Here is a 23,844-nt window from a genome sequence, read left to right as displayed (position 1 = left end):
ACTTTTCACGCCACCCCCAATTAGACACAATGAGGGGAGTATCCGCATGCTTCCCAAAGCAGGGATCGGGCATTTCAACCCGAATCAGTCTACACCCAGAACGCCTGCCAATACGCCCCATCATGTCTGGCCCCACAGACACAGGATTTCATTCACTCAGGGCTAATGAATATGTATCTTTGGGAAATTCTTTTGCCGAAAATAACCCTGAAAGTTTTCCTGCACAGAAGTGGGTTTTTTGAAATGTAAGCGATGGCCTGAACCACACTCTCAAGGTCAGGCATTTCGGTTCCACAAAAGAAAACTGAAGATAGGCTCACCCTGTTTGTGCCATGCCCCTCAGTGTGGCAGTGGTGGAAGGACTGGACTGCAGGGCGGTGGGCGGGGGAGGGGGTGGCTTGGGTGCAGCTCAGAGATGCCCTGGGCTGGCCTGCAGGAAACAGCGTTCTGCAGCTCTTGCAGGACAGTCAGCCCGAAGGGAGCCTGGCTGCACAGCACTTGTAGAAGGCTTTGTAGACATGTTTTCCGCTATGAAAAACGAAGGAAACGCTTTGGGACAATGGTGCGCAAATCCAGAGAGGGTCACCCTGAGTCCCCGTCAGCAAGGGATCCCATTCTCCCACTTGCTCATGCCCCAAACCAAAGTGTCCTCCTGAGCTCCCTCCTCCCAGAATGCCCATCACCTTGGCTGTGCTCCCCTGGACCCAGCAGCTGTTCTCCACACCCTCCCCTCCTCCGACCGGGGAGCCTGAGCAATGGCTAAGCATGTCTGCTGCATCCTGCTGGGCCCTATTTGGGTTTATGGCTTCCAGGACACATGCTTCTCACTCCACCCAACCCTGGGGAGTTTCCCAGGCCTTTGTGTCACCCCCTCCTTTGCTGGCCACCTCCCCTGGAGTGCTCCTCTTCATCTCCATGCCCCTGAGAATTCCCACAGAGAAAGCCTCCCCCCACAAAGTAGCCCCCCACAAAGTAGCCTAGCCTGGTCCATCCACCCCCTGAACTCACACAATGGTCCCAGTAGGCTTTAAGAGCCATTGTGATTGCTTCATTTGACTGTGATCCGTCCTCTAAAAAGTGACCTTGGTGGGCACAGGGACTGAACCCCTCAATGTAGTTGGTGCCCAGTAGGTATTTTCTACTAATGAACGCATTGTTCTTTAGGGCAGGTCACATTTAAAGAAACAGCCAAACTAAATCTAGGGCTATCCAGTATAAAGTAATATTTGAGCAATAGCTATTCATCCATGGGTCCCACACTGACCCCCGAATGTTTATTCAGCACCTATATCTGAAAGCATTGTGCCGGTGAACAGGTCAGGGCACTGCCTCTGTGGCAGTGTGGGCCTGCTCTGTTGTTGGGTGAACCACACATTGAATCCAAATGGAGACAAGTTCCTGGGGCAGAGGAAGCCTCGGGACAGAAAGACCACAGGTGTCAGGCGTCATGAAGCCCCAGCTCCCAGGGGCCCACAGTCACATGTTGCGGCTGCCTTCTAGACTCTGGGAGCTTCACAAAGACAGGGAGCGGGCACCTATCCTACCTGCCTTCCAGCCCAGCTCCTCAGGCCAGCAGGGCTGGTGGGGCGAGGTGGCTCGTGTGCCACCAGTGCCCTCGTGTCCCTCTTGGCTGGTTCTCTGTGTGATCCCCCAGCATTTGCATTTCGGGCCCCTGCAGCCTCTGTTAGTAATACTTGATTGGATGCTGGACATTATGAATATTAGCTTGTTGAAAGTACAGATTTTTTAAAAAGATTATTTATTTATTTATTTGATAGAGAGAGCGCACACAAGCGGGGGGAACAGCAGGCAGAGGCATTCCAAATAGTAATTTTTCTTCTTGAAAAAAGCATGTTTCGTTTTCCTTTATTTTTTTAAAGATTTATTGTATTTATTTACTTTAGAAAGAGAGAATGAAACAGTGAGTGTGTGAGTCAGGGGAGGGGCAGAGGGAGAGAGAAAATCTCAAGCACACTCCGCACTGAGTGTGGAGCCCGACTTGGGCCTCGATCTCAGGATCATGAGATCATGACCTGAGCTGAAAACAAAAGTCCAACGCTTAACCACTGAGCCACCGAGGCACCTCAATGTGTTTTCCTTTAAAGCACCAATTGAAATCTAGTAATTTTCTGTGGTTGCTCATTTGTTGCTCCCATCACTGTGGCTCCTTCATGTGTCTTCCCCCCGCCTTTTTTTTTTAAAGTTTATTTATTTAAGTAATCTCTACACCCAACATGGGCCTCAAACTCCATGTGTCTATTTTTTAAATTACCTGTAATTGTGGACAGTCTAGACAAGGAAGCAGAAGGTGGGTGTGAGTCCTACTTTTACCTCATGGGATTTCTTCCATGTGAAACAGATGCAATAAAGCTTTTTCCCTGAGTACCGTGAGTGTTCAGAAGAACAGTTTCTGGAAGTGCTCTGTGACTTCTGGAAATTAATGGCCCATGGAACCTTGTTCCAGGTATGGAATGGGATGCTGCAGTTTTTAGATTTGAAAGCACTAGTCTCCTTTTCCCTCATGTTCATATCCTTGTAGTTGTGTTTTTTTCTCTTTGCCTAGCTAGGAGATTGTTAAAGTTTCCTGTTGAAATCCTCAGGGTCACTTTGGACTGAGCTGGATATAAGCATGCTTTCCTCCCAATCTGTGTTCTCGAGATGACCCAGAGCTGTTCGTCTTCTGACAGAAAACTACATTATTCTGCACCTAAAATGAAGCTTCCAGGTGCCAAAAATCACTAATGAAGTCAGCTCTTTCCATCTGGTGACATTTTTTTTTTCACTTTAGGTCCATTTGTCAAGGCAACAGCTGAAGCTGTGATTGATCACAAGGACCCTGGGAAGTTAGGCTGTGTAGAATTAGAAAAAGCCCTTGTTTTCTGCTAGGAATCTTTCTCCCAGGCGTCTACACTGTCGTGACCGAGAGCACACTTTGGCAGAGTTAGTGAGTGTCTTTACCGGGAAGCATGTTTAACAAAACTTTTATTCAATAAAAGCTTCAGTGACTAAGAAGCTAATTAATGAAATAAAAAAATCAGAATTTGTTTCTGATGGTTCTTGGGAGCAAAAGGATAATTTATATGTCATTTTTAGCAAATTAACTTTCCAAACATCAAGCCCTGCAAAAGGGATCTTCGATTTACTGAAGAGACGATACCCATGCTAAGTGTCCACCTCATGTGACCTTCCAATCTAATTGCATCCCCCTTTTCTTCTAAGTGCCTGACCTCAGGGCCACTGGCCTGACCTGGACTTGGCCCCACAGAAGGTGTACAGGTGTCCTCCAGGTGATCAGTAGCAATATCTCTTTAGATGCTCAAGTCGGAAACCCAGTAGTCAGACATGACTTCTCCTTTGTGTGTCACATTCAGTCAGTCATCAAACCCATTCGTCCACTTCTTTGATGGCCCTGGAATATGTCCAGTTCCCCCTGTCCTTGGTGGTCACACACTGATCCAGTCACCCACCATTTCTTGCTGGGCCGTGCGATGATCTCCTTACTGGTCTCCCTGCGTCCCTTCTCCCCACTCCCTTGAATCCAGTCTCCGTTCCAGGGGGATCCTCTGAAAACTCAACCTTGGTTTCATACTCTCCCAAGGCCCCCTATCATCTTCATGGTGTAGTTCAAATTCCTTCACGTGGTTTTTAAGACCCTACGTGGTTGGACTCCTGTTTGCCTCTCTTGCTTCATCCCACACCACTCCCCTGTTCAGTTCTGCTCTCCAGCTTTTTAGGTCACCATTCATTCCATATCCTTTCCCTTCTTGGCCTTAATGCCTAGCTCTCCCTTAAGGGGGATCACTCCCCGCTCCACCTCCCAAATTCACCTGTCTCATTTTGTCCAGTTTTTACTGATCCTACCTTCACGTAGCTGTTACTACATTTCATTATAATCACTTATTTCCTACTTGTTTTCCCCACTGGGGAACCCTGTTCACTATTACCTCCAGTGTGTCAGAGCCAACTTGTACTGACTCCTGAGAGGCAGGTGTCACATCTTTTCCCAACTCTCTCTGCTCAGTGACATCATGGTAGTAACTTGAAATCGGCCATAGTAGGAGTACTTATACATGGAAATCAACAAATGCTACAAAGCAGTTTGATTGATTGATTGATTGATTGATTGAAAGCCAGTTGTTTAACATTTACCAGCACACAGTGACTGTATCCCTAGCCCCTTCAATACTTGGCATGTAATAGATATTCCATTGATATTGGTTGGTTGAATGAGTGAATGATAGGTTTCCATTTAACCCCAGGTCATCCCAGGGAAATTTTGCTCTGATTTTAATATTTCCCTGCATCTGAGAATGTAGTTGGCTTCATGACTTATGGAACACTGAGAATTGTGTCAGTAATGAGCATTCTCTTTTCTCACTTTACACTGTAAAACTTAAACCCAGATGTCTACCATGTCCCACCGCCGCCCCCCCCACCAATATTTATCAGATTTGGGGTATAATCTTAACATTTGTTTTCTTTTGAATTTCTTGTGTATTTCTTTTTTTCTCAAAGATTTTATTTATTTGAGCGAGAAAGAGAGAGAGCACAAGCAGAGGGAGGGTCAGAGGGGGAGGTAGAGAATCCCAAATAGATTCTTCACTGAGCATGGAGCCCCACATGGGCTCCATCTCACAACCCTGAGATCATGACCTGAGCTGAAACCGAGTCAGATGCCCAACCAACCAAGCCACCCAGGCACCCCATTGTTAATTTCTAATTTGTGTTTTCTTACAATATTTTATGACTATTGTAGGCTTTTTTTTTTTAACTTGGAAGTAGAATTTAATAATTGTGAAGTTATTTCCTTTAAGTAATATTAAAAGCTGAGATCCAGAAGTAAATCAATGCCAGGAATAAAGTAATGGTTTATATAAAATGCTGCTGACTCTGGGTTTATTCATTCCAGTGACTTTTTAAATTAATAAATCAATCTTTTTTTAAATTTTAATTCCAGTGTACTTAACATACAGTGTTATATTAGTTTCAGGTGTACAATATAGTGATTCAGCAATTCTCTACATTACTTAATGCTCACCAGAAGTGTACTCTTTAATCCCCATCACCTATTTCACCCATCCCCCACCCACCTCCCCTCTGGTAACCATCTGTTCTCTGTAGTTAAGAGTCTGTTTTTTGGCTTGTCTCTTTTTTTCTCTGTATGTTTGTTTTGTTTCTTAAATTCCACATATGAGTGAAATCATATGGTATTTGTCTTTCTAACTCTGACTTATTTCACTTAACATTGTATTCTCTAGATCTATCCATATTGCTGCAAATGGCAATATTTCATCCTTTTTCATGGTTGAGTAATATTCCCCCCCTCTTTGTGTGTGTGTGTGTGTGTGTGTGTGTGTATACACACCACATCTTCTTTAGCCATTGATCTATCAATGGACACATGGGCTGCTTCCCTTAATTTGACTCTTTTAAATAATGTTGCAATAAACATAGTGGTTCATGTAACTCTTTGAATTGGTGTTTTTATATTCCTTGGGTGAATACCCAATAGTTGAATTACTAGATCATATGTAATTTTACTTTTTATTTTTTGAGGATCTCCATACTGTTTTCTACAGTGGCTGCACCAGTTTGCATTCTCACCAACAGTACAAAGGGTTCATTTTTCTCCACATCTTTGCCAACACTTGTTCCTTGTGTTTTTTATTTTAGCCATTCTGACAGGCATGAGGTGATATCTTGTTGTGGTTTTGATTTGCATTTCCCTAGTGATGAGTGATGTTGAGCATCTTTTCATGTGTCTGTTGGTCATCTGGTTATCTTCTTTGGAGAAATGTCTGTTCAAATCTTCTTCCCATTTTATAATGGATTATTTGGTTTTTGGATGTTGTGTGTTCATTTTTTTAAGATTTTATTTTTAAGTAATCTCTACACTCAATGTGGGGCTCGAACCTACAATCCTAAGATTAAGAGTTGCATGCTCTGCCGACTGAACCAACCAGGCACCCTGAGTTCTATATTCTTTATATATTTTGAATACTAATCCTTTATTGGATATGTCATTTGCAAGTATCTTCTCCCATTCAGTAGGTTGTCTTTTAGTTTTGTTGATTGTTTCCTTTGCTGTGTAGAAACTTTTCATTTTGATGTAGTCCCAGTAGTTTATTTTTGCTTTTGTTTCCCTTGCCTCTAGAAAAATGTTGCTATGGTTGATATCAGAGAAATTACTGCCTGTGTTCTCTTCTAGGATGTTTATGGTTTCAGGTCTCACATTTAGGTCTTTAATCCATTTTGAGTTTATTTTTGTGTATGGTGTAAGAAAGTGGTCCAGTTTCATTCTTTTGCATGTAGCTGTCCAGTTTTTCCAACACCATTTGTTGAAGAGACTGTCTTTTTCCCATTGCATATTCTTGCCTCCTTCGTCAAGGAGTCATATAAACATGGATTTATTTCTGGGATTTCTCTTCTGTTCCATTGACCTATGTGTCTGTTTTTGTGGCAGTACCATACTGTTTTAAGCACTACAGCTTTTTAGTAAATCTTGAAATGTGGGATTGTGATACCTCTAGTTTTATTCTTCTTTTTCAAGATTACTTTGGATATTTTGGGTTCTTTCATGGTTCTATACAAATTTTAGGATTATTTGTTCCAGTTCTGTGAAAAATGCTGTTGGTATTTTGATAGGGTTTGCATTAAACCTGTAGATTGCTTTGGGTAGTATGGACATTTTAACAATATTTGTTCTCCCAATCCATGAGCATAGCCTAACTTTCCGTTTGTTTGGGTTGTCTTCAATTTTTCTCATCAATGTTTTATAGTTTTCAGAGTACAGGTTTTTATCTCCTTGGTAAAGTTTATTCCTAGGTATTTTATTCTTTTTGGTGCAAGTGTAAATGGGATTGCTTTCTTAATTTCTCTTTCTGCTGCTTCATTATTAGTGGATAGAAATGCAATGGATTTCTGTAGATTAATTTTGTATCTTGTGACCTTTATTGTAAGCTTCTTTGAACCCCTTTGGGATAAGGCAGGGTGTGAATGTGTAGATGTCTTGTCCATGCATTCATGTCTTGGATATGGATAACTCTTCTAATCATCATTTAGGAAGTAGAAGCACAGTTGGAGGAAGTGAAGAAGAAGTCAGAAAATGAAATCAAGCAGCTGGAAGAAGAGAAAGCAGCCCTAAATGTGAAGCTCCAGAACTCTCTGCTAGAGGTAAATCCCGAATTAATGCAGTGCTTGGGAGTGATGGGTCTGGGTGGGAGTCTTGGCTAACTGAGATGCCAGGAATCTCAGAAAACTGGCCTGACTTCTGTACGTGCAGCATCCTTGGAAGAAAGGAAAGGACTTTGGCCTGACAAGAAATCTGTCTCGTGGGGCATAAATTTAGCTGCGAGTAACAGCCTGATTTATGGAGGCTTGACAAAGAGGCCTTTAATGTCTCGCATGAAAGGAGGCAGTAGGTTGCTGGGGTGGATTCTGTGTATAAATGACATCAGGCCTGGTATATCTGAGATTCCCACAGTCTCTCCTCCTCCTGGGCTGTGTCCTTACTTTCCTGGGTTTTAGGCACTTTTGCCTTCATGGACTCCTTCCTCTATTGAAAAAAGAATATCAAAAATTATTATGACTACATTGGCATAAAGATTAATATAGCCAAGCTGTATTTTTACTTTCTGACTTTAAAAGAAATTCAAACATTGTCATGGCCCCTCAAAGTATCGTGGGCCCTAGGCCTTGTGCCTGCTGTGTCTAAGAAGTCAGCTCAGATTCCCCCCAGGCTTGGAAAATGACTGTCACTGCTCCGTTGCCAGATCCAAATTTACACCAGGAAACGGGGGGGGGGGGGGGGGGGACGGGAGCGGGTGATGACCAGGCCTGCCCACTTCATCAGGAAACCACAAGCCTTCACAGAGGGCTCCCACTGACTCCTTCTCCCATTGGTCATATCCATGTCACCAGGCCAGCCTGGGGAGGCACGGAGGAGGCAGGCAAGGGAGAAAGGAGTAGAGAATGCCTGTAGACCAGCTGAACATCACAGTTTGCTCTGTGGGTCCACCCAGAGACTAAGGTCAAAGTTTAAAAGATCTGTTGGCCATCCTATGGGGGGAACTCGTGGGAGGGACTGGAAACAGACTTCATTCTTGAGCCTCATTAGACCAAAATGTGAAGGGGTTCCCTTGCTTCCCCTGCCCTCTCTCACACCTTCCAGATGAGCCCTGAGTCCACCCTCCCCTTAGGAGTCCATGAAATTGGTTCCTCGGGTGTGCCTGGGTGGCTCAGTTGGTTAAGCGACTGCCTTCGACTCAGGTCATGATCCTGGAGTCCTGGGATCGAGTCCCGCATCCTGCTCAGCCGGCAGTCTGCTTCTCCCTCTGACCCTCCCCCCTCTCATGTGCTCTCTCTCTCTCTCTCTCTCTCATTCTCTCGCTCTCAAATAAATAAATAAATAAAATCTTAAAAAAAAAAAGAAAGAAAGAAAAAGAAATTTGTTCCTCAGCCCTGGCTGAGCACTGCAACCTCCTGGGGGAGCTTTTAAGAATCTAGAAGCCGTGTGCAAAACAGTATTGATTGTTTAAAAATACATAGTGGAGTTCAGTCTGGAGACACGCCTGAGAATGACAGAAGGAAATCTGAACCAGGGGTTGTTTCTAGAAGGGAAGGAGGGTGGGAGATCAGGAGAAGCTCGGGGGCCACAGCTGTATTTGTGATATGTTATCTCTTCGGCTGAGTGATGCGTGTTCACGTTATGGTTTCCTCCAACCTTTTTTTCTATGTCACAAGTTATCATTTTTCTAGCAGGTGAGCCTGCCATGCCTTGGACTTGCTATATCAGGGGCTCTGGAGGAGCAGTCCTGGTGGAAAGTCTCTGCTCCAGAAGCTCCTGTTCCACCTTAGCACAAGGTGGTGGCCCAGTGAGGATGCCCATTCCTTTCTCCCTCCTCTCTCCCTCCCTCCTGAGCTGTACTGCCAATTTTCACATTGGATCTGGACTACGCTGCTCTGCAGAGCTTAGGGAGGCTTCACATATGTGTGTGGGACCAGCCCAGTCATCCTTCTGACATGGGACACTGGGGTCCCCCCGCCGACTATTTCTCTAAATGCCCCTGAGAACCCGTCTCTGAAAATGACAAGGGTGAATTTTGCTGAGTGCTTACTTTAGTTAAGGTACTGCCTAAGCGGTTTACATATATTAACTTTTAATCCTCACTACCATGTACAAGGTAGGTACTATGATTATCCTTGGTTTACAGTGAATAAACTGAGGCACAGAGAAGGTAAATCACTTCCTCAAAGTCATACAGGTAAGGACTAGCGGGGCCTGGGATTCAAACCAGGTGATGCGGCTCTGAAGACCCCACTCTTTTTTTTTTTTTTTAAATATTTTATTTATTTATTTGAGAGAGAGAGAATGAGAGACAGAGAGCATGAGAGAGAGGAGGGTCAGAGGGAGAAGCAGACTCCCTGCTGAGCAGGGAGCCCCATGCGGGACTCGATCCCGGGACTCCAGGATCATGACCTGAGCCGAAGGCAGTCACTTAACCAACTGAGCCACCCAGGCGCCCTGAAGACCCCACTCTTAACCATTATGCCAGTACTCCCTCTAGTACAGTATGCCGCATCTTTGATGACCGGGGATCATATCTACAGATGGCTGGCCTGACCCAGAGGCTGACCTTGACAAAGCGCCTCAGGCCTGCTCTTCATCCTCCATTTCTTCCACGGAGCTAGTGGTGACCTCGTCTGGTCCCCCGCTTACCAAAGCTAGAAATGGGAGAGTCAGCCCTGACCTCCTCCATCTTCACCTGGTGTCCCCGCCCTACCCCATCATCATATCCAATCAGTTGTCAAGTCCTGTGGGTCCTATCACTAAAGGTTCTCAGTCCCCTCCTCTCCCTTTATCAGACCCCCAGATGGCTTGCCTAGACTGTTTTTCTTTACCTCTTGTAGAGGTTACATAAATAATTGCATAGGACTCCCATTTGAATATTTCGCAAGCCTTAGCAAGATGCAGTATAAATAGTTTCGTAATCTTCTTCTTCTATGATATTGCCTAGAGTCTGGCAAGAGCCTTGGCCTGTATCTCCCTGCCTCCACATTCCCCATGGGCCAGCAATTCCCAGAACTAGCCTTCTAAAACCCAAATCTGCTCAAGGCCCCACTCCTCCTTCCCCCAAATCTTTAATTTCCATGTTTTTCATAATTGGGGCCTAGCCCAACCCACCACCACTACCCCCCGGACTCTCTTTCCTTCCCGCCATTCCTGCATGCCGGGTCCCTGACATGGAACTTTCCTCCAGTCTTCACACACATCCTACCTTCCCTCTGCCATTGCACCTGCTATTCCTGCCCCCTGGAATGTCCTTTCTCACCCTGGCCACTGACAGACTCCTATTTATCCTTCAGCGCCCCTAAAGTGCCCTGGACTCCCCTGGGCAGAGATTTTTGCTGTAAATTCTCTGCAGTAGTATGTGTCTTATAGTAGTTGTTGTGAGGATTAAACAACTTTATACTGTAAAATGCTTAAGTCTGTGCCTGGCACAGAACAAACACACCATTCGTGGTCCTATTATTATTTTGTCTTCTGAATATTGCTGTGATGATAACCATCTACCTGCTGCTTCCTCCATAAGATGATAGCTCCTGGAAGGCACGGGCTATATCTTATTCTCACCCTGTCCCTCTTCCTTTCCTCCTCATACCTGGCATGGGGCCTGAGGAGTGTTAGGTTTCCTACAAAGATTTGTTAGCCACATCTGAGTTTTCCTTATGGTTATTTGCCTTGTTCTTCTCAAAGTCTAGAGCAGAGAAGCCAGTCTGTTTAATCGATACTCTACAGTTAGTTGGCTAATCATCATCATCATAATTAGGGCTATACACTTTAAAAGCACCTTCTAGCCACCCTTTCTTTGGTATAATTCTTAAATATTGTTCCTTTTCTTTACCAACTAACTTTTTAAAAAAAGAAAGAGAGTGGGGCGCCTGGGTGGCTCAGTCATTGGGCGTCTGCCTTTGGCTCAGGTCATGATCCCAGGGTCCTGGGATCGAGCCCTGCATCAGCCTTCCTGCTCACTCCCCCTGCTTGTGTTCCCTCTCTCACTGTGTCTCTCTCTCTGTCAAATAAAAAGAAAAAAAAAGAAAGAGAGTGATCTTCCAGGAATGGTCTGAAAGCCAAGGAAAACCACCCTACAGTTCCCATATAGGTGTACTGATGTGCATAATTTAAAAGGAAGTATAGAGGGCACCTGGATGGCTCAGATGGTTAAGTGTTTGCCTTCAGCTCAGGTCATGATCTCAGGGTCCTGCGATCGAGTCCTACATTGGGCTCCCTGCTCCTTGGGAGCCTGCTTCTCCCTCTGCCTCTCTCTCTCTGTCTCTCATGAATAAATAAATAAAATCTTTAAAAATAAATAAATAAATAAATAAATAAAAGGAAGTATAGAGTACGATACACCTGCCAGGCTCATCCTTTCTAGGAAGATGAAGCAACCAGCCAATTAGAAATGGCTTTTCCAGAAACACTTTTAGAAGCTGTCTAATGGGGCACTGTCCCCAGAACAAATTGACCCGGGAGAATGGTTTTGCAGATTAATGACCCCATCAGGAGACAGGGCTCCGTTTCATTACTAAGTGTTTCTTTTCTTCTATTTTAGGTTTTAAGACTGGAAGAATTTATCCAACAGAATAAGGTGCGTTCTGGAAAAGGCAAAGAAAGGCCCCAGGGATTGGACTGCCGGCACCTCAGCATTTTCGAGACCCAGGTAACCTCTGGTTTTTTTTCTGCTTTCATTAAGGATATTTCCCTTCTCTCAGCGCTTATCATCCCTCGTGACACATGCTGGCATTAATGGGCTTTTGTATCTCCCCCCACAAAGCTGCCAAAGCGTCTGAAAAAAAAAAAAAATCACCACAAAATCCATTTGCAAAAACCATGAGGAAAATAGAGTTCTGGGTAATTATCCGCGTGGTTTGAAAAAGAGCAGGGCGTGTCAGATGCAGTCTTCCCTCCCTTGTTGAGAGCAGCTTGCCTGGCAGATAACGGGCTCGGTGCCTAGGGGCGCCTGGGTGGCTCAGATGGTTAAGCGTCTGCCTTTGGCTCAGGTCATGATCCCAGGGTCCTGGGAGCGAGCCCCGCATTGGGCTCCCTTCCCAGCCGGGAGCCTGCTTCTCCCCCTGCTCATGCGCTCGTGCTCTCTCTCTCTCTCTCTGTATCTCTGTTTCTCAAATGAATAAATTAAAAAGTCTTTAAAAAAAAAAAAAAAAAGGCTCCGTGCCTATAGGCGGCCTTGGGTTCTGCCTGGCAGGAAGCATAGTGATAACGCCCCTGGCCGCCCTCTGCCTCCAAGATACCAGCCACTCTCACGCTGGCCCTTCCGGCGAGGCTGCCCTTTCAGAGACCCTGCTCCAGGGCGGAAGCCGGTTCCTATGTGTCCTCTGCCCTCTCACCATAAGCCATTTTATGTTCCTAGGGCCACCATAATGAATCTCCACACACTTGGTGGCTTAAACCACAGCAAGGTGTGGTCTCACAGTTTTGGAGGCTAGCCGCCCCAAATCAAGGTGTCGGCAGGGTTGGTTCCTCCCGGCGGCTGAGAGGGAGACTCTCCTGCATGCCTGTCTGCCGGCTTCTGATGGTTGCTGGCAATCCGAGGCGTTCTGCGGCTTGCGGATGCCTCACTTCCCGCTCTGGCTCTGTCCTCTCGGGGCCTTCTTCCCTGTGCGTCTGCGCCTCTGGGTCTTCACAAGGCATTCGTCTAAGGACACCGGGATCCTTGGTTAGGGTCCACCCCGATCCAGTAGGACCTCGCCTTAACTAATTGCATCTGCAGAAGCTTCTATGCAAATAGGGTCACATGAACCGGTACTGGAGGCTAGGACTTCAGTATATCTTCCCGGGGCCACAGTTTAAGGCAGAACATAAGCATTCGTTTTAACATTTGCTGCATGATGTCAAGCACATAAATAATTCCCGTGAAGTTGGCGTTTGAGTGTCCTGGCTTCAGTGATCCTCTTCATTCAGCTTCCCTGTTAATTAACCTTTGCAGCTGGAGCCAGCAAAAGCCCACCACTGTAACAGTTTATTTTGTTACCGTCCCGGATTTTCAGTCCACTTCATATTCCAGGTGGGAAAACACACGTAAGTGAGTCTGAATCTCACTGCTTCGTCTTCGCCCAACTCTTATTCCCCGTGTCCATGTGCCTGAGTGTCGACAGGAACTGCAGTTTCTCTCCCTCGACCCCAGACTTCCAGAGCTTAAGCTCTGGTCCCGCCAACAGCCCCCAAGGCCCGCCCCACTGGAATGACCCCTACTTAACCACATATTCACCGGGGTAAAAATGAGCCAGAAATCTGGTGGACATCGATGTGAATGACAACATTTGTATGGGACCCGGTCAGCTCTAGAACGTCGTCCCCATCTATTACTTCTTTGGAGTCTTCCAACAACCCTGTAATGCACTCATTTTACAGAGGAAGAAACTGAGGCCCAGAGCAGTTGTGTGACTTGCCCATGGTCACAGGCATGTCAGCAGCCAGGACAGGACAGAACCGCTGGGTCTGTGGCTCTGAGCCCCAACTCTCCTTGTGAGGGTATCAACACATGCCCAGGATGCCTCCCAGATAAAACAGACCTCAGCTCTGTCCTGGGGTTGAGGAGGGCAGCCAGGGTGCCCTGTGTTTCCCATCTGATGCCCAGAGTGGGGGAGAATCCTTGAGTAGCTCTCTTTGCCCCCCCATAAGCCTGCCTGAGAAGGCTAACAGAGCAGACCCGCACCTTCCTCAATGGGGCTGGTCCTTCCTGATCTGGGGCCAGGCATCCTTCCTGATGGGGTCTGCCTGAGATGTATGCAGATATTTTCATCCTCCCTCAGTTTCTGAAGAACCAGCCTCATGAGCTAGCATTCCGCTGGAAGAGCTCCTGGCCCCGAAGACAGCTGAACTTTCCACCAGCACCCGATGGCATTTTCTGGAAAGATTCTTTCTCAAATATTCAACTATTTCTCAGCTCCTCACAGTGACTGTGGCAGGGAGATGGGACAGAGTTGGCTGGGCTCTTGAGTAATGAGATCCAGTGAAAATAAAGTTGATCAGCTCAGGAACATTGTGCATCGGCTGGGTTTTCAGGGGAGAATACACACACCTAGAAGTTCTAGGTATGTCCCGGGGCAGATGAACAAGGGTCGGAGCTGTTATGGTGGCTCAGGCTTTCTCTGTCTCGTCCCCAGCCTCTACCCACCAAATGCTAGTAGCATCTCCCCAATAAAAATGTCCCAGCCAAAAATGTCTCCAGATGTTGTCCAATGTCTCCTGGGGACAAAATTATCCCCAATTGAAAACCTCTGATGTAATTAAAAATCCTGAGGAAGTTCAAAATACAAGTGCATGTTGACAACCATAGGTTGGTTCACCATGAAACTTGGCTCTCCTCCCGCCCTCCTTGGTCTAGAACATTGTCCCTCATGAGCCCGGTTTCTAGAGAGTGGTACACACCCCTCCTAGGGTGTGTGTGAATTGCACATGGAACCTCAGGGAACATCAGTTCCATTTGATTCAACTCTACATGCACGTTATTTATTCATTCCACAGTCATTTGTGGAATACCTAGGATGGGCCAGCCTCTGAGCTAGATGCTGGAGGAGAGAAGCATTCATAAACCGACAGCTTTAAAACCAAGTGAACATTTAGTAATAGAATTAAACATCTGGTGCTGCTGTGTTTCCTAATTAGGCAACTATTATGTGCTCTGCAGGTATAGTTTGTTCTCTTAAATTGTTTTCTTTTCAAATAATTAATCCATATATGCGGCACAGAATTTAAAGGTATATAAAGGCATACGGTGAAAAGCCTCCCTCCTCTCCCTAGTTCCCTGTCTGGTTTTGTTGTATTTTATCTCTTCTTGTATATCTGCTCAGAGCTATATACCATGCATATGCAAACATAATTATGAATATATTTTTTTTTCTACAAATGGTAGCATACTGGCCTGTGCTCTACTTTTTCTACCTTAAATTTCCATAGCTTGGAGGTTGCAACACATCAGTACACGTCCACATCAACCTCATTTGTTTGAAAGAACAACTACCCAGTATCCCCTGTACAAAAAACTGTAATATATTTACTCTTGCCCTTATGATAGATATTTAGGTTGGTTTTCTCCATTACAAATGCTCCTTCAGTGGATAGCTCTGTAGGCGGATATAGTGTAGTATAGTTAGGCAAGCCCCCCCACCCCGCCCGCCCCAAACAGACCCCTGGGCTCTTACTGGCTGGACAATCTTGGGCAAATGATTTAAAGTCTCTTTGCTTGAGCCTCCTCATCTGTAAAACTGGGGCAATGAAATCACCTACCTCAGAGGGCTTTTGTGAGGCCGAAATGAATTAATATACGTACAGTGTCAGAAAGCATGTGCAGGGCGCCTGGGTGGCTCAGTTGGTTAAGCGACTGCCTTCAGCTCAGGTCATGATCCCAGGGTCCTGGGATCGAGTCCCGCATCGGGCTCCCTGCTCTGCGGGGAGCCTGCTTCTCCCTCCCCCACTCCCCCTGCTTGTGTTCCGCTTCTCGCTGTGTCTCTCTCTGTCAAAAAAATAAATAAAATCTTTAAAAAAAAAAAAAGAAAGAAAGAAAGCATGTGCAAATGCTCGGTGGGTGCTAACTCGTGATTGTAGAATTTTCCGGGTCCAGCGGCACGTGCGTCTCTAACTTTGATAGTCATGCCGCATTGCCTTCCACCGGTGACGTCCCAGTGCACACTCCCAACGGCAGCATGTGTGACTGTTTCCCCACAACCTGGCCAACGTGGTGCATTATAAAACTTCCGCAATATGACCCATCAGAGAAAATTTGGAATTTAGTTCAAATGTTTTTGGCAAGCCGACTATATGCCAGCCGAGCGAGTCGAAGCTTGGCTTAGGTCCTAGAGATACAAAGTCCTAGCGAGTTTCTCAGGCTGGTGGAGAGGCTGTGTGAGCGGCCCCCTGTGGCGCAGACAGAGCAGGCCCTCCACGCGGACGGACCTACAAGGGCCCATAAAATTTAAGTTTGTTCAAGACTTGGGAGTTTTGGTTTAGGCCATTGGCTCTTCTGCCAAAGCACTGCAGTGAGTCAAGAGAGATATAAATAATAATGTCACTTGAGAGCCGAGCTGTTTTCACTCCACTCCCAGAACATAGAGAGAGGGTTGCCAAGCCTGGGTGTGGCACTGTCCCAGGCACAGTTAGCTGGGACTTTGCTGAACCTTTTGTCCTGATCTCTCATGGCAAGTCTCTTTGATTCTCTTAGATACATAGTTTTTTTCATTGGTTTTCAGAAAACCACATCAGTCTTGGTAACTCTGAAGGGAAACTTTTTTTCTGGAAGGCTCCTTTGGTGCCTGGGTCACAGTGAGCTGAGGTAAAAAAAGGTTGAAGTTTCCATAGATGCTCATGCCTGTACCTCTTTCCAGAAGAAAAAAGAGTCGTTGGTGATTGTTCTTATTCAGGTCTTTTTGCCTCACCAAATATTTATGCATGGTGTCTATGCAGGCTATGGTGGATGGATGCTGGGGTCAATAAAGCCCAGTCTCGGTCCTTGAAGAGTTCCATTTCTAGCGGGAGAAATAAGTATTTACTCAAATAATCACTTGGTACGATAGTCACTGTAATAATGGCAGGAAGATTCTTTGCAGCCAAGATGAGAGAGGCAGGTGTCTGCCCAGGGGAGTCCAGGAAGCTTCCACAGAGCGGTGACATCTGCTGCCATCTGCCTGGACCCTGAAAGTTGAAGGTGACTTCCCCAGGGAGGGACTAGGCAGGGGGAAGGAGCGCAGTGAAAAGTCCCAAGGTAAAATCCCCGAGGCCTGGAGGAAGGGAGACAAGGGGCGCCCTGAAGCTCTCCCCCGCCTGGGAAGGGTCCCCAGCTCACAGGGGGCCCCGTGCACTTTGCAGGGCAGGCTGGCACCATGTGGCATACCCGGTGGATCATAGGAATCCAAGGGTGTCAGCTATCTTGGGGGTGGGCAGACAGACAACCACCAAGCCCTCGAACAACTGTGGTGAGCCCTCTGTGTGGTGTGAGTAGAGGGGTCTGCTTCTGTCTGACCTGGAACAAGGCAGGCTGCCCTGAAGACTGACTCTGTGGAGAGATTCTTGGCTGAGAATCGAGCTGAGATTTGCTGAACCTGGGAAGACAGCATAGGGCTGGCAACAGCTCCGGTCGGAGGATTAGGGCACGGATTCCACCCCAGCTTTCCCCCAGACCTGTTTGGGGGACCTCAGGCAAGTCCCAAAAGTTGAGACCAGTTTCCTCATTACTGTGAGTAGCAGACACAGACCAGGCCCTGACTGTGTGCCAAGAACAATGTACAGAGCCCCACAACAACCCTGACAGACCTCATTTTACAGGTAGAGAAACTGAGGCCCATGCTCCAAACCATGACGCCATACTGCTTCTCTTTAGTAAAATGGCAGTGATAATCCCTACTTGGCTCCACACCCAGAGACCTGTGGTAATGAACGGAAGAACATATATGAAGGCACTTTTCAAAACTGTTCAAGAATCTATAAATGTAAGATGACTTTATAGTATCTATGACAATCCCCTGTAATCATTTCTACAAAACCCCATTGCATTAGGTGTTCTATTTTAAGATGTACATAATGCTACCTTTGAAGGATTGTCAACTGAACTTGAGAATGACTTTGAATATTCCCTTCCAGGAGATTTTCTGGGCGTGGGTGTTCCCTTAAAATAGAAACAATCCAGAAGAGGTTAATGGGCTGGGAGATGAAAGATGAAGACCTAAAGTGAACGCAGGTTTAAAATAACCAGCCAGCTCTTTGCTTGGGAGAAGTTGGGAGGAGGCTTTGGTGATGGACGGTTGGAGGAGAACAGAATTATTTGTTTTTCTTTTTTTTTTTTTTAAGATTTTTTTTTTTTTTTTTTTGCGAGAGAGAGAATGAGAGACAGAGAGCATGAGAGGGAGGAGGGTCAGAGGGAGAAGCAGACTCTCTGCTGAGCAGGGAGCCCGATGCGGGACTCGATCCCGGGACTCCAGGATCATGACCTGAGCCAAAGGCAGTCGCTTAACCAACTGAGCCACCCAGGCGCCCACAGAACTATTTGTTTTTCTGTGCACACTTTATGCCCAGGCCACTTTGGCCCTGGACAGAGAGTGGTGGGCGGAACCAGAGCAAGCAGGAGTGTGAATGAGGGACGGATAACTCCGAATACACCAGGAGTGGCTCAGGGTCATTCCTGGGAGGAACTCACTGAGATCCCAAGCAGATAACCAGGGAAGGGGCAGCTGGAGAATCTGTTCCATTTGAAGGTCAGAGAAGAGTGTGCCATTGACATGAGTATTAGTGAGCTTGAAAGCACTCGTTCAGCCAACTGTTGATCTCCAAGTTCATGTCCATTTGTGAAATATTCCGATGGCACCCTGGTGCCTCTTGAATGATATACTTTGATCTCAAATGCCGGGTACACAGGTAGGGGGAGAGAGGAGGGAAATATTTTTGACATTTATATGGTCTGTTGGTCCCCCTGCTGAACCATAAGTTTGCTGAAATCAAGAGCTATGTGCTCTTGGGGCGCCTGGGTCGCTCAGTCCTTAAGCGTCTGCCTTCGGCTCAGGTCATGATCCCAGGGTCTTGGGATCGAGCCCCACATTGGGTTCCCTGCTCCGTGAGAAGCCTGCTTCTCCCTCTCCCACTCCCCTTGCTTGTGTTCCCTCTCTCGCTGTGTCTCTCTCTGCCAAATAAATAAATAAAATTAAAAAAAAAAAAAAGAACTAGGTGTTCTTAATCTTTATCCTTCCAGCACCTAATACACCTGTATGTGGCAGATGTTTAGCACCATCTTGTACACAACTGATACATGATGTGACAATTGAATGAATGGAATTCATTAAGGGTACCATTTTGAGTCCTAGTAGTCAAAGGTTAGATTAGGAATCCTTCAAAAATTAGTCTTGGCTAGAGGATGATTTAGAAGAACACTGGGGTCCTTTCCAATTACTTGTGGAGGGAGAGGAGGATTCACCTTTTTTTTAGAAAGAATGCCCCTGTCTCTGGTCCTGGGGGATGGAAAAAAAGTGAATAGACAGAAAGGATTCCTTAGTTCGCCTCCCTGTTGATTAGGAAAACAACCTTCGTCTCTCGGGTTGATCTTGTCTGTCTCACAGATATTTCTTACAGCACGTTTGTACAACATGGTTTAAACTCACGCCCAGTTAAGTCCCGATGCTGGCATCTGGGGATCTTGCCAACATGGCGGTGGCGAGTACCACTGTGGTCACATGGAATCACAGGGCAGGCAGCGGGACAACCCAGGGGTCCAGTCCTCATGCCACCCTCCAGTGGCCATGTGACCTGAAGCAAGTCGCTGGACTACTTCTCTGATCTCACATCTCATCTGTAACCCAAGGACGGTAGTGTCTTTCCTGCCCACCTTACAGAGTCCTGGGCACCCATCCGTCAATGTATGGAAATAGAAAAATGGGATGCAGCTGGGAGCCGATGTAGTCATCCCGGTGCATCATCAGTTTTTTATAGCGTCTTCCACCCTCTCCTGTTTCTGGACTCCTGCCCAGGATGCCTTTAAATGTATCAGTTGTTGATAAGGTGGCCCAGAAATTACATCCTGCGCGTTTCCTTTCACGGCCCTCACAGTGGCTCAGAGTACATTTGAAATTCTTTTTCCTCTCTATGATAACTTTCGTGAGCTATTTGTCCATTATTCATATTGCTTCAAGTTCCTTCTCCTCTTTTCCTTGATCAGGCTCCATGTGTCTTTTCAAAAAGCCAGCTTTCAGATGCGTTGTGCGGATCTCTTCTTTTCTATGTCATTAATTTTGTCTTTTGTATCTCTTTCCTTCTGCTTACTTGGGGTTTATTCTCTTATGCTTTTTCTAACTTCTTGAATGTTTTCTAATAAATACAGTGAAGGCTGTGAATTTCCCTCTAAGTGTATGTCTTTAGCTGTATCCCAGAGTTTACTTTTTTAAACCTACTTTCTTTTTGCTTTCTAATTTTATTGCATTGTCATCATCAGTCACATCATCTGTAGAATGTCAACATCTGGAACGGTGGTGAGATTTACTTGTAGACTTCTGTGGGGTCATTTTCTTTTTAAGATTTTTATTTATTTATTTGAGAAAGAGAGAGAGCATGAGCATGAGCAGGGGGAGGAGCAGAGGGAGAGGGACAAGCAGACTGCTTGCTGAGCTGGGAGCCCAACAACTATGATCCAAGATCATGACCTGAATGAAGTCAGATGTTTAACTGACTGAGCCACCCAGGCACCCCTGTGGGGCCATTTTCAAATGTTCCCTGTGTGATAGAAAAAAACCTATATTCTCAGTTTGGTCATTTAAGTATATAATTGACCTTTGGACAATGCTAGTATTAGGGGTACGAACTCCCTGCATAATTAAAAATCTACATGTAACTTTTGACTCCCCAAAAACTTAACTACTAATGACCTACTGTTGACCAAGAAGCTTTACCGATAACATAGTCAATTAACACATATTTTAAAGTAAGCTAGAGAAAAGAAAATATTTTAAAAATCATAAGGAAGAGAAAATACATTTATAATACTGTACTGTATTTACTGAGAAAAAAATCCACAGATAAGTTGACCCTCGCAGTTCAGATCTATGTTGTGCAGGGGTCGACTGTATATTTGAATTACAGCTTTGTGATACATTCATCGTATAATCTTAGAGAACTTGCATATCTTCTCCTGCCTCAGTTTTGTCCCCTTTAAAATGGTATGATACTGCCCATCTCATAGAGTTGAGGGCCTGGGAACACTTAGCACCATATAAATGTTAGCACTGATTAGTATTTATTTTTTAGTTGTTAGGTTTAGCTTATTTATTTTTATTTTTATTTTTTAAATTTTATTTTATTTTATTGTGTTATGTTGGTCACCATACAATACATCATTAGTGATGTATCTTGTTCAAATCTTCTACATCTTAGCTCATTTTGTTTACTTAATATATCAGTTCTGAGAGGTGGCTATTAAATTCTCCATTACAGTTGTAAATTTACCCATTTCTCCTTACAGTTCTGAACATTTTGCCTAGTTTTTGGGCTTTATTGTTAGATGCCTACAGGTTCATTATTAGTTTTAGTGAATGATTCCTTTTATCAGGATAAATAATGTGTTGAACTTAGCCAGATCATGTTTGTCATGATTACTGATACCCTTAGGGTTGTTTTGCCAACATATTTTGTGCTTTCTATTTACCAATACTTCTTTATAACCTCTGATTTCCCTTTAGAAACCTGGACCAATTAATTTTAATAATTACATATGTATTTATATTGTAGTATTTATTATGCTATTTTGATTCGTTGCTGTTGTTCCGCATTCACCGTGCCATTTTCCCTGGATTATCCGGAACGTGTATTTATAACAGGTGTCTCACAAAGCTGTTTTGCTTAGACTGTGATATCTACTTCTGGGCTTTATAGGAATTGGGAGTTATCCAAGATATTTTGAATGCCCCAGATACCTGAAAGTGGGAGGCAAAGGTGGGCCTTTTAGCTTACGGTCCACATGGAGATTGCAAGCTGGTCAATGACATCATTTTTGAAAGTACACAGCAATGAACCAAACTCACTGGGCCCTGCAATGAATAGCATGTCAGCCGGCTGGATTTTAGTACCCAGTTATACACACTAAAGAGAAAGGATTCAGGCAAAGGAAAATGACCGTGCAGCCTGATCTGAATTACTGCTGGAGGATTTATTTTTTTTTATTTTATTTATTTTTTATTTTTTTAAAGATTTTATTTATTTATTTGAGACAGAGAGAATGAGAGAGAGAGCACATGAGAGGGGGGAGGGTCAGAGGCAGAAGCAGGCTCCCTGCCGAGCAGGGAGCCCGATGCGGGACTCGATCCAGGGACTCCAGTATCATGACCTGAGCCGAAGGCAGTCGCTTAACCAACTGAGCCACCCAGGCGCCCAACTGCTGGAGGATTTATAACATTTTAAAAACCATACCTGGGATTACTTTTACCTTCCAGAAAGGGAGAAAGAGACTAATGACTAATGACTAATACAAAGCAGAAAAAAACTTTCATCTGTTTTATTGATTGCTGAGTCTCTGGAACAGTGCCTGGCATATAGTAAATGCCAAAAAATATTTGTGAGCAAATTACAGTAGCAAAAAAATAATTGTTATGGGACCTTTAAGAGCAGAGAGTATAATTGCAACAGAAGAGTTGTGAAGGCTTCATGGAGGAAGTGGCAGTTGAGTAGGGCTTTGAAGGATTAGTAGGATCTAGAGATTAAAGAGTGCATGAAACAGGGTTTGGTCAGAGAAACAGACTACTAAAAATGATACAGAAAACGGGACTCATTTTAGAAAAACATGGCATCATTGTGGGAGTCAGGTAAACACTCTATATTCAACTGTTGCATCCCCGTCCAGTGTCAGGCCTACGGTGGGCCTACACCTGGGTGGGCAGTCAGAAGCAAAGAAGGACGGATGTGGAATGGGGAAGACCAAGGACGAATGTAGCCCATGAGGCTGAGCTTGAATGGTATTGGTTTCTGAAGCCGATGAGCCTCCAGCCCCAAGGATTTAGGTGACCTGTAGGAGAATCCAGCATCCTTCCTCATAGAGCTAAACATGCCCTGGGCCCAGGAAATGGAGAAGCCTATGGAGGGTCCAGCGGGAGATGGAGGAGCTGAGAGCCCTAGGCAACCCAGACCAACCAGGTGAGCCAGCAGATGGGCGATGAAGCGCATGAGCTGCCACAGCACCTGATGTCCTGCAGCAAGCATCCAAGCGGGAGAAGAAAAAGGCACACCCATCTTCCAGATCTTACACAAAGTCACATGGTCCAGAATTATGCAGGGAAGGAAAGCCTGGAAAAGGTAGTTCTGGCTTAGCTAAGTTGACCCAGGACACATCGCTCCAGAAGGGAAGAGGAGGGCTTTAATAGGAGGGGTGTGGGAGGCAGAGGGAACTCTTACTCTCTGATGGGCCATCACCTCTGGGCACCCTTCCATGGGCCCTCCCGGGCAAGATGGGCGATGACTTTCTGAATGTCATCTCCACCCTGTCTCTGGAAGCGAGGGCTCTAGCATCACATGGTATCTGCTACATTTAGAGACAACACAAATGACTCAAACAGAACTTGGAACTTAAGACTCATCAAGGCACAAACGGCACCTGAGCAGAGCTGGGAAACACCCAACTCTGGGCCATGGGATGTAGTGGGAGCGTGAGGTGAGTGTGGGAGAAAAGGGCCTCCCTGCTCTCTGAGAGATTTGTTTGGGTTTGTTCATGTGTTGTTTACTGAGTGTCCTCCATGTGCCACACACTGTTTCTAGGAACCAGGGAAACAGCAAGGAACAGAGTAGAATCCCTGCCCCCATGCAGCTTACCTTCCAGGGAGGGAAACAGTGAAAGAGGAGACACGTAATTGACATTAGGCCACAATCTGTATTTTGAGGAAGACATAGAGCAAGGTGGGAGAAGGAGAGAGGGCTGGTATTTTAGAGAAAGTGATCAGAGAACAATAATCCTGGGCAATATTAATTTGAGTAGTCACTGTGTAGCTAATACTATTTCAAAGACTTTATATTTATTGGTTTATTTAATCCACGACAGCCTAATTTTCCCAAAGTTACATCCTTAAGAAGAAGAAGAACTGGGATTTTTTTTTTTAAGATTTTTTTTATTTATTTGAGAGAATGAGAAAGAGAGAGCACGAGAGGGGGGAGGGTCAGAGGGAGAAACAGACTCCCCGCTGAGCAGGGAGCCTGATGCGGGACTCGATCCCGGGACTCCAGGATCATGACCTGAGCCGAAGGCAGTCGCTTAACCGACTGAGCCACCCAGGCGCCCAAGAAGAACTGGGATTTAAACATAGGTGTCTGGT

General features: G+C 45.5%; 1 protein-coding gene across 6 annotated transcripts in view; it reads left to right on the top strand.

The window, feature by feature from the left end:
* FAM184B (family with sequence similarity 184 member B) overlaps positions 1 to 23,844 on the top strand; it is a 141,758-nt gene that overhangs the window by 85,166 nt on the left and 32,748 nt on the right. For all 6 annotated transcript variants that reach the window (XR_010409313.1, XR_010409312.1, XR_010409314.1 and 3 more), the window contains exons 6-7: positions 7,063 to 7,173; positions 11,613 to 11,720. Coding sequence is in view for 3 of the 6 variants with exons in the window: in XM_064584326.1 (XP_064440396.1) it covers positions 7,063 to 7,173; positions 11,613 to 11,720 (219 nt within the window). In the remaining 3 variants the exon portion in view is untranslated. The remainder of the gene's footprint in view (positions 1 to 7,062; positions 7,174 to 11,612; positions 11,721 to 23,844) is intronic.

The sequence above is a fragment of the Mirounga angustirostris genome, unplaced genomic scaffold, assembly GCF_029215605.1.
Source record: "Mirounga angustirostris isolate CCGP_5_RB_7025 unplaced genomic scaffold, mMirAng1.0.hap1 SCAF_2, whole genome shotgun sequence".
Classification (NCBI taxonomy): Eukaryota; Metazoa; Chordata; class Mammalia; order Carnivora; family Phocidae; genus Mirounga; species Mirounga angustirostris.
This window is presented reverse-complemented; position numbering and strand designations above follow the sequence as displayed.